This window comes from Camelina sativa, chromosome 10 (genome assembly GCF_030686135.1).
Source record: "Camelina sativa cultivar CO46 ecotype springtype chromosome 10, ASM3068613v1".
Classification (NCBI taxonomy): domain Eukaryota; kingdom Viridiplantae; phylum Streptophyta; class Magnoliopsida; order Brassicales; family Brassicaceae; genus Camelina; species Camelina sativa.
The window spans coordinates 10,939,575-10,950,875 of NC_141889.1; the positions used below are offsets into that span (position 1 = coordinate 10,939,575).

The 11,301-nt window shown below is 34.4% G+C and overlaps 2 protein-coding genes and 1 pseudogene across 3 annotated transcripts; 2 read left to right on the plus strand and 1 right to left on the minus strand.

The window, feature by feature from the left end:
- Window positions 1–1,492: 1,492 nt before the first annotated feature.
- LOC104718564 (putative transcription factor KAN3) lies at window positions 1,493–4,613 on the plus strand. Of its 2 annotated transcripts, XM_010436326.3 has the most exons (6): window positions 1,493–2,302; window positions 2,442–2,518; window positions 3,283–3,328; window positions 3,418–3,505; window positions 3,758–3,818; window positions 4,203–4,613. In XM_010436326.3, the coding sequence occupies exons 1-6, from the start codon at window positions 1,732–1,734 to the stop codon at window positions 4,344–4,346; spliced, it is 987 nt and encodes a 328-aa protein (XP_010434628.2). In that variant the 5' UTR covers window positions 1,493–1,731; the 3' UTR covers window positions 4,347–4,613. The 2 variants fall into 2 exon arrangements, with proteins under 2 accessions (XP_010434628.2, XP_087325088.1); XM_087468962.1 differs by lacking the exons at window positions 3,283–3,328; window positions 3,418–3,505; window positions 3,758–3,818; window positions 4,203–4,613 and adding an exon at window positions 2,680–2,800 and having other exon boundaries at window positions 1,495–2,302.
- A 649-nt stretch (window positions 4,614–5,262) lies between these two features.
- On the minus strand, window positions 5,263–6,545 carry LOC104718565 (peroxidase 41-like; annotated as a pseudogene).
- A 1,704-nt stretch (window positions 6,546–8,249) lies between these two features.
- Window positions 8,250–9,919, plus strand: LOC104718566 (BOI-related E3 ubiquitin-protein ligase 1-like). Its single transcript, XM_010436328.3, has 3 exons — window positions 8,250–8,650; window positions 8,727–9,012; window positions 9,100–9,919. Exons 1-3 carry the CDS (start codon window positions 8,601–8,603, stop codon window positions 9,628–9,630), a joined length of 867 nt encoding a protein of 288 aa, XP_010434630.2. The 5' UTR covers window positions 8,250–8,600; the 3' UTR covers window positions 9,631–9,919.
- The last annotated feature ends 1,382 nt before the right edge of the window (window positions 9,920–11,301 follow it).

The window sequence follows — 11,301 nt, forward strand, 5'->3', positions numbered from 1 at the left end:
CTCAAATTGATGGGAACCTTTCTTCTCTATTTGATCCCCTAGCATATATTTTCAATATATAGTTTCTCTGATTTATCTCCAATATTTATCTATCACTTAATCCGACCACTCAGAACTTATCATGATTATATAGTGTCTTGTTCGTATATGACGAGAAGGCTTGCTTACTACAAAACTCAAGTACTAGTGATGATAGTTCAGTCGCAAATTGCTGAATAACAAAAAAAGATTCAATCAATATTATTGTCGTAATGATCCTGTTAAAAACGAATCAAAATTTACATAATATATATATACCTAGTAATACGTTTTAAAACTCATTATACTCTTCTAACTTAGTCTTATGCATCGTCGGTTGGTAGTGCCTCCAATGAAGTAATTTAATCTTTTTTTCTTTTTAGTTTTTTCCTCTATTAAAATTCGTTTCCTTTTGTCTTATGTCGTTCCTCGTGCATGCTGGAACTAAACTGGAATGATCAACTTTTACGGAAACCTATTTTTGGATTCAGATTTTGTTAGTTTAATCAAATATGTGTAAAATAAAAATTAAAAAATCAAATGAATCTAAGAATCGTCCCCAACATTATCTGTCGATGTATGGGCTTAGGGGACATGAATTATCAAAGGGCATTTTGGGAATCATATCTTGGACTGGCCATCGGTGGCAATAGGGCCAAAATTAAATTAATGTCGTATAGTATTTGATGAAATGGAGTTAATGCTTGGCTGGATAAATAAATAAAAAAACTTGTTTTGAAAATAATCTAATAAACAATACACATAATAATCGAAATCATGTATATTTTGGACCATTTTCTTTAAATTTCATCTTATCACGTAAACAAAATCATCTGCTCCACAAGAAAGAAAAGAACCAAAACAAAACATTTTCAGGTATTAATAAAACGCAATAGCATATTCAATTTATTCTTAGGCAACCAGCCACCCAAGATCGTAAAGCAAAGAAATGTTCGGTATAATTCCAAACTCCAACTTCAAAGAAGACAAAGAATTAAACCAATAAACAAGACAAACAACAAGTGACGACGAGACTTAAGTTTTTTTTTTTTTTTTAATTAATGTCTCCCCCATCTCTTAAATTTCATGCATGTTTATATTTCGATATATCGTATCAGTTTATCAACTAAACAAGTAGCTATAGCAAAAAAAAAAAAAATCATTTGATTTAATTATAAATTTTCATGAATGATTATTATAAAAATACACACACACACACGCATCTTTCAGTTTCAACCCAAGTGTCATTTTCACATGTAAATCTGAACACAAAAAATCGAATAATTCCATACATTATTGTTTTATTATACCATCATTAAATACTGATATGTGATAGATGATATCTACATTGTAACAAAATATGCCATAGAAATTGATTTTTCCATCACAAATGAAGAAAAGGGAAAAAAAAATTAAATGGAAATTCATGTTTCACCCAACCCCTTTATTAGACTCTTAAAGTGTCATTTTCTCAAAGGGAACAGAGAAGAAAGAGACTTCTCATTTCCCTCATACCTTTTGCCATCCCTATTTCTTTTTTTCTCTCTCTCTCTCTCCCTCTCTAATTCTTTACAACTGCTTTTCTCCTCCCACCAAGAACCAAAATTCATTTAGTTAAGAAGAAGAAAAAAACACCCTTTTTGAAATAAATAACATTATACCCCCAAAGTTCATCAAGATTATCCCAAAATCACTCACAATTATCTGTTTGTTATGGAGCTGTTTCCTTCACAACCTGACTTGTACTTGAAAATCAGCAGAAGAAGAGAAGAAGAAGAAGGAGAAAAAGAAAATCAAGAACAAGAACAAGAAGTTGAAAGGAGATTATTAGGGTTTCGGAGTAAAGCCTCAGATTCAGACAGAGAGTCTTCTGGCAACCTCATCCACGCCCTCCAGTTCACATCTTCAAAGAGTGAACCCATCAAGACTGATAATAATCAAGAAAACAATGAATCTCTCGATCAAGACTTGAGATCTATGTTGATGATGAGACCAATAAGAGGAATTCCTCTATACAAGAATCAAGTTCGTGACCACTACTACTACTCATCTACCTCTCCCTCTCCTTTCTTCTTCAGTGAAGTCAATGGCCAACACGCTAGTCGTCGCATAATCACAAACCCTAATTGTAGTTATAATCTTCACCACCGTAATCGGCGTCAAACTCAGCCGCAGTCGCCTAGATTCACGGCCAAACGAGGGGTAAGGGCTCCAAGGATGCGGTGGACGGCGACCCTTCATGCCCATTTTGTACACGCTGTTCAATTATTGGGTGGTCATGAAAGTATTGTCCTTTTTCACTATTACCCCTTTTTATAATTATTTTATCTCTCTCTTTTTGTTTTTTCCTTTTTAAAAAAATGAATACTTTGATAGATTATTCTATCTTATTGATTGATATTGCGAGTATGCATAATATTCAGGAGCAACCCCAAAATCAGTACTTGAACTGATGGATGTGCAAGATCTCACATTGGCTCATGTTAAATCCCATCTACAGGTAATCTCATTAAGTTGCTTATATAATGTATACGTGAATATAAAATCAATTTAGACCCTTTAAACTTATTGTCTTAAATATATGAATAAGTTTATGAACCGAACCCACTGCACTTTCGTTTATGAGATGACCGAATATTTTCTGTGATTAATTTGGCATAGTTAATTGAGTATACTTTTGGTCGCCACCATATATCGAAAGACATATATATACCATGTGAAGAAAAGAAAAGAAAAGAAAAAATCAGAAGCGAAGGAATCAAAAGCTAGATATAGCCAAAGGGTAAGAAAAAAAGTCCTTTCATAACTAGAGAGAGATGCAGTAGAAAAGTAAAGTACAAAGGAGGCATCATTCCTCAATGATGATATATGTAGATTGATATGTGCACACATATATGTATATGCATGATTCTTCAATGATAACATACACTATAAGTTACTTTTTATATAATTTGACTATGGTTAGAAACTTAGAATAAGACATGTAGACCCATGCACACACCCCATCTCTCTGTGTATGGCTGAACATTTTCATGAATCGTAAATGCTTTCTGTTTTACTCTGCCCTCTCTTTTTTTCTTACTTTATCCATCTCTGTCTCTATGTGCGTGCATATCTAATAGTATATATATATAGGTGCTCACACACGTGAGTAGAACAAGTCTCTCACACACAATATATATGTATATGTATTAAGTATTAACTGATAGATATATTAACTTATGGTTAATATATTTTTTGTAATCTAATTTTATAATGTTTCAGATGTATCGGACCATCAAATCTACTGAAAAACCTACAACGTCATCAGGTTATATGACTGATTAATCTGTTGATTTAATTCAGTTATGATATCTATCAAATACAGTATACCTGATAAATGTGTATGTGTGTATATAGGGCAGTCAGATACTTGTGAGAATGGAACACAAGTAAACAGTGAGAGAGAAGCAACGGATCTCCAAGGTCTATGGAATAACTCCTCAAGGTATGTTATGTTTTTAATATTACAAGTATTAATTTAGTATTTGTTTTATTAATTTTTTGGTGTTTAGTTTGTCGGACATATAGCTATATACTTATAAGGCAACTTTCTATATTTGCATCATACAGTATGATAAACTTAACACATTTGTATTCTTTTGTTAGTTGAGTCTAGAATCATTTACATTATTTTATTTTTTTTCGCTTCTCTTCAAGAGTTTACTGTGGTATAAATTGGATGTCTATGTGTAAACAGTGAAGCTCGGTTCCATTTAAAGGCAAAGGCATCATCAGGTGTGGACATTTCATCCAATGAGGTATCAGATTTCAAACCAAAAGGCACTAGAATAAAACGAAAAACTGCAAAATTCGAGGGTGACAAAAGAAAAAGTTTTTATAAAGTTTGTATAATTTACTTTTCCTCTTCCATTTGGGTAAAAAAAAAAAAAAAGTGTTTTTCTTCTTTTATGTTTGTCTCAAAAGCAGAGAAAATAATGACTTTTTTTGTCTATCATACTTTCTTTACATAACCCATTCCAATAGTTTTTTAGTCTTAACATTTTCAAAATAAAATTTCGTCCAAAAAATTCAAAATAATTTACTTCGACATTTCAGTTTAGAACTAAACGAAAATATTCAGTCTATAGAAAATGTTATATGAGAATATCATTCTAATTTATATACTCTTTAAATATATGTAGAATAAATGGAAGAATATGGATGGAAGATGTTCAAGCAACGAACGACTGTCGTCGGATTCGTCAAGCCTCACAGGGACAAGACCAGATACTGAAACTCCCAATCTGGATTTCACTTTAGCTACACCGAATCTTTCAGCTCCTTAAATTTCTATATATTTATACTAAAAATTGTCTATGAAAAAAAAAAAGACAATATATATGCTTTTTTGTTTTTACAATATATATGCTTACGGTATGAAAAAAAAAGTATATGAAAATAGCGTTTATTTCTTCAAATATTTATTTGTAGTTTTGTCTGTTAAAACCCTTTTTCTTTTTCTTTTTCTTTTTGGGTCTTTAATTTGAGATGCTTTATATATACAGACTTCTTGTCGCGAATGGAATAATAATATCTTTTTTTTCTTTTGGGTACGAATGGAATAAAATTATTTGGTCATCATTACAGCGATGAATTGCTTCGACTGATCCACGTGTGTCCAAATCGGAATGCTTTATTACTGAACACATGGTTGTCTGACACGTGTTGGACCCTTACGACGTTGACCCGCCAAAGACTTAATTTTTCTTTACAAATATGTCAAATATTATTCTATAGACAAAAAAAGAGAATAAAACGAAGTAAAATTAGTATAGTCCATCCAAAATCTAAATGCTAAGAAACTTATCTCATAAAAACCTTGTTTTTATTAGCTAACTTAAAGATCTTTTGCTACATGAAGCATATGATAATAAAGCGTAATAATACATACTCTTAGTTAAATATAATTTTACTAATATTTTAGATTAGTCGAATAAAAAACATATGCAAAGTCAGAGACTATTTCTATAACAGAAGATATCATAATCTTATGCCAAATGGAGGGAGCAATATATGTAATTACCAGTGAAAAGGCCTTGTAAAGTCACAAGTTGCGGTTTTTTTTCTCCTTCAAAGGGGTAGAATTAATTCCGATTTTATTCGTCGAAGCTTGGCCCAGAGTTAAAGTTAAAAGCCTTAAAGGAGACACTCGTGTTCTCGGAAGGTGCCGCAATAAGAGGAAACATAAAGAAGAAGATGATGGAGAGGAAAATCAAGAATTTTAAGTTTTATTCTCTACTGCAAAATAACACCTAATACAATTTATATGACGACATACATTAGTGTAAATTTCATGCTATGTAAATTGTTATATTAACTGACTATACCTACATTTTTTAATTTTTTTTGTGCAACCACTATACCTACATCTTATTCCAGAAGTTAATACAAAGAAAACTGAACTCATTTAAGTTCTTCTGTTTATGTTACTTATACGTTAAGATTGTTGAAGTGATCGCATCTGCGTCTCACCTCTCCATCTCCTTCGCCTTTAACACCAACCGTGCCTAGTTTCTCCATGGCACGTGCAAAATCTTCGAAGAAAGCCGTCTGATTATTCGCATATAGTTCCACAAACGGTCTCGTGCTAGTGTCTTTAAACAAGATTTGGTCGGAAGCTAGCAATCCAAGCCCTCGTTTCAAGTTTTTGAAATACATGTTATCGAATTTCCCGGCGTCACCGGATCGAGAAACGCTGCCATCGTCTTGTTGGTCGTGTAGTTCTTGCATAGATTTTTAAGAACGCCTGCGAATCGCGCGTCGAGTCCTGGATCAGTATTGGGGAATATCCGGTTGCTGAATTCTTTGCAGTGTGAGACTCCGATCGTATGCCCTCCGCTTAACGCAACCAGCTCCTTTAGAGTGAAACCATTCTTCTTGAATATCGATAACATGTCGGGGACGGACTGGCTCGCTAGAGGTAGATTTCCTTTGACTTTATGGGCTTTCGACTCACGACCATCTTTACGGCCCAATTTGACTTCATAGAAAGGCCCACCAACCATTGTGACAAGGTCACGTGTGGCCTGAGCCAGGATGTCTGCGCAAGACACCACACCGGGACAAGACAATTCAAGAGCGGTTTTGATGCGTGTGACAATGTCGAACGCATCTCCCGGGAGTGACTCGTTGAGGTCATCGTCGCGTTCGGCTTTGTTGAAAGAATTTGTAGCGATTAGGACAGAAGCATCGCATCCTTCCAAGAAACAATCATGGAAAAAGAGACGGAGCGTTCCACCAGCTGTCGTCGGCTGCTGACCTTGCTTTGGTGTCACGGTTTCACGTACGATTTTACTAAAATCGGGACATGTTTTTTGGTAATAATCTTTCGTTAAATTTGGAGGTGGTGCCGAACTTATAAACGGGACGAAGACTAGGACGAGGAAGAGAACACGAATATACAAAGACATCTTGGATTTTACGTGACAATTATATCGAGTTTTACAAAAGAAATATTGTTTGTAAAATATGGAAATGGAATTGAAATGTAGATGTCTAAGAGGTAGACTTCTTTTTATTGGATTATTGTCGGTGAAAAATAGAAGCATGTACGTGTGGTTAGAGTTTGGCTTTTTGTATATTCTTTCAATTTCTGTGATTGTCTATATTTAGTTTTTGCTTTAGCTTCATTTTCCACTAGAAACGTTTTCTAACACAAATTAATTATGAAATCGATTGGTTTCTAGGTTAATTAAACCACAAACATGGAATGCTAATTGGGGAAGTGTGAAAATGTGAACTTGTGAAGAGTGAAAGCGTTACGTTGGAATATGTAAACCACGTTGGGATTATATATTTGGGTCATAGGGTCGTGTGATATACTTCCGTACGTTATAAGCTACAAACTCCGCATGGATGATATATACTGTATCATTGATATATCACCATTTTCCTCCGCTGATTAAACGAATATTTTTCCATGATTAAAACACCATCTACAAATTAAATCACATATTCTTTAGCAACAAGCTGATGGGTATAAGGGATGATCGAGTGATTACTGATCTGGTTTGGTAATATAACCCATGAGGAATATGACCCAAAGCAGACGCCTTAATTACATTGTGGAAAGAATAAACAAAGACTTAATTAGTACTCATCTTTTTGAAAGAAAATTGGGATGGTGATTAATTAACTAAAGCATTTACAAGAAAACATTATTGCTGGTCAGAGATAATGAAAGTTTATGTTAGGATAGTTAACTTTGATCTCGTCTAATGTTGCTCTTTTTTTTTTTTTTTCTTTTTTTTTGACAACTCGTCTAATGTTGCTGCTCTTGATTTGAAAATTAATAAATAAAACAAAAAATAATTAAGACCATTGTTGACTTCTGAGTTATGGCTAATAAAATCATGAAATTGCTTGGCATGCCATCCCCCTTACATCAATTTGTTGCTTACCTTGCCACCACATGTCTCCATTTTTATGTCATCTTGTTGACACCTCTATTTATTAGTAAATTCCTACCATTCTTTCTAACCAACAACACATGCCACAAAATTAAATAACCAAATTAGTTAGATATTAATTTTAGCTTACGTGTTATTTGCTTATAAAGTAGTATAACCGTGCGTATATAATGGTACATACTGAGTGGCGGATCTACAGTGTAAGTAGGTGGGGCACGTGCCCCACACTGATTATTATATATTATTTAGTAAACATGTACAATGATTATTTGTTGGATCAGTTGGTAGTAAATATTGTTTGTTTAAATCGCAGGTGTCATGTTCGATGCCATCATTTACCGTTTTTTTTACCTTCTTCCTGCATATAGTATACTTGTGTATTAAATTTTAGATATATTAATAATATGTGCCCAGGTTCAAAACTCTCCTGGATCCGCCACAACATACATATATATTCCTCCTAACATTTGATATAAACTTGATTTTCTTTGTACGTATATATGATTTCAATTTTTTCTAACCCATATAAAATATGACACAAGTTGTAATGATGACCACAACCTAGCTATCTCTACCTATAGCATTTTGAAGAGGACTCAAACATCAAATAATATGCAACTGCAAAGTGTGTGAAGCATATATTAAAGGATCGAGGAAACGTGAAGTGGACATATATAGAAGGGGATAATCTTCTTTTGTTTTTTTAAGCATTGGACGTCATTTATTCTTTAAATAAGAATATCAAACTACATGAATCTACACCTTTCAATTTGTGACAGCAAACAAAAAACACACAGTAAGTATTTGGGGTGAAGAAAAAACATAGAAGAAGATGCAAATAAACAAAAAAAAATAAAAAATAAAAAAGTTGGGTGCCATTAATGAGAATCATGCATACAATGTGGAAAGCTTTAAAAGACCCACACAAAGTCTGTACTCTTTCGTCGCTTCCCCTCTAAAACCTCATCTTCCTCCCATTTATTTCTCCCATTCTTTCTCCTTTTTCTATTTACTTAAAATCCCGAAGCATATTTTCATTTTCATCATCATCTCCCCATACTCATCAAACACATGCATGCCCTTATTATATGATGGTATATGCTTCCATAGATTGATCTATATCTTTAATCAATGGCGCTTCAAGCTCATCATCATCCTTCACACTCTTTCTTCCTCAATAGGTAAACTATATAATCTTCATGTAACGTATGGGTGTATTGTATATGTTTATGTGATGTTTCGATTTCTTATGTGCAGTAACGGACAAGAAGCGGTTGATTCGAGAAAGCGATCGAGAGAAGTTTATTCGTCGGCGGTGGCGGCTCCGATGAACCTTCCACCGTCAAAACCGCCGCAAGTTATTGATTTGAGTGAGTTGTTCCAGACAGCACCTAATGTGGTTTCCACTGGTCTTCGATTATCTCATGAGCAGTCACAGAGTCATCAAGATCAGTTTCTTTCTTCTTTTTCTATGCTTCCCGGAGAACTCGCCGGAGAAATGAAACGACAAAGATATGAACTAGACAGATTCATCCAGACACAGGTATCTTTAACTCGATCTAAAGCATAGTTCAGTTTTGTGTCGTATGTTTCTAAGTTTTTGTTTGTGTTTGTTTGGTTGTTTTTGCAGGGTGAGGAGCTGCGGCGTACGTTAGCGGATAACAGAGAGAGGCGCTACGTAGAGCTGTTGTGCGTGACGGAGGAGTTAGTGGGACGTAAGGTGAGAGAAAAAGAAGCGGTGTTGGAGAGAGCCACGCGCCGTCACGCTGAGCTACAGGCGCGTGCAGCTCATCTCGCAGAAGTGGCGCGAAACTGGCAGTTAAGAGTCGCGACGCGGGAAGCCGAGGTGTCCACGTTACAGGCTCATCTCCAACAAGCCATAGCGAGCCGCAGAGATATTACGGCGAAACAGAGTACGAACGGAGGCGGCGACGGCGACGCGGAGGAAGCCGCCGAAGACGCCGAATCGGTGTACGTGGATCCGGAGCGGACAGAAATGATCGGACCTAGTTGTAGGATTTGCCGGCGGGAATATGCGACGGTGATGGCATTGCCGTGTCGACATTTAGTTCTTTGTAACGGTTGCGACGGCGGGGCAGTGCGAGTCTGTCCGATTTGCCTCGCCGTGAAAATAGCCGGTGTCGAGGTTTTATTTTCTTGAATAGAGGGATTTATTGATAGGCCCGTTAAGGCCCATGGGTCCATCTAGATCTAGCAACAAAACAAAGACAACAGTACAGACAAAGGACTTTTTCTAATGGGGAAAATAAATTTGAAATATATATACATTAGTTTTATGTACATAGCATAGGACATTAGCCACATGTAGTGGCATTTTTTTTCGTTTTGACATTTTCGTTTACCTTCTTTCTTTTGGAAATTGTTTTTTTTTTTTTTTTGTTTGGAAAATCAAAAATGTTAAGAATTATTAACAACGTCTAAATTTTGAATTCGTTACTTTAGAAAAATGAATAATTTCGATATTGGAAAAATACATTGTAAGGAAAGAAATTAAAACGTTAGAACAGTAAGAAAACTCGTGGTCCGCGACTTCACGTAGTGTTAGTTTTACCAATGGTTCAATACTAATCCTGATAGCTCATGCATGCTATTTCCAACTATCCATTTACTAGCACAGATCCTTAGTATTGAACTAATAGCTTGAAAACATGAAGAAGATGCACTAATTAAGAAATGGAGTTTTGAAAATGTTGCTTCAGTTTAGCTTATAATTTTGTGAGTATGAGTCCGTGACTATATATATATATATGATGATGCGTTGCGGCAGAAAGTGATGGAAAGACACGCAGAAATTGTCCAATCTTTTTCATAAGTAGTATGTACACTTTTGCTTTTGGCGTTCGTAATTATACAGACTGCCATTACCATTACCGTTACCATATTTTTAAAAATAGATATAATAACGTAGTACTATATTCTAAAGGGATTGATCCTCCCATTGAAAAATAAATTTGGTGAGACACATTTCCTAATGAGTTGAATCAATGGACTTGTCATTCCATAGTTGATAGTTCCACGTGACAATAATGCGATCCAACTATTCATGTGACTCCTTTGTCCCTCAATAAACGATATAATCAAGGCGTTTGGATCCACATCCTTAATCATTCATCCACTTTTTCAATTATATGTGTAGACAAATAGCCAAGCGAACACAATCACTTGTATGAACACGTTCACTTTGGTTGGCAGTCCGTGTTAGGAATCATCAATTATGCATAATGTATCAATCATATATATAATCGGAAATCATATAACTGTTGTGCTATGCGATGTCATTATTTTTAATTAGAAAAGCTCTTACCAAAACGGCAAAACCCAGACTAATCTATTCTTCGAGGTATGTAAAAAACTGTGTATTCCTATGATTCAAAACGTTTACAATGGTTTATGTATGAATGATGTTGTCATCGTAAGACTCCAACTCTTTCTCCAAATTAATTTGGTGAATCCTTCAACGGTTATGCTTTTAATTACAACTAGATTTTAATTCGCGGTACACGGCGGACATATAATTTTTATTATAATTTATATATTATGTAGTATTTATTTTGTTAAATATTAGAAGTTTTGTAAATAGAATAATAATTAAATTTTCCGGTTGTTGTGCGGCTAAATGTTTATATTATTTTTTTAATCCGCAATACACTTCATGACCATTTGTTTGTTATATATATGTATATATATATATATATATATTTTAGTGTTTAAGATTCTATTTTGATTTTTAATTATTATAACAGAAAAATAAGTGATCTAAATACATAACAAGTAATTTATACGCTGTGATTAAGTCATATTTTTCCTAATG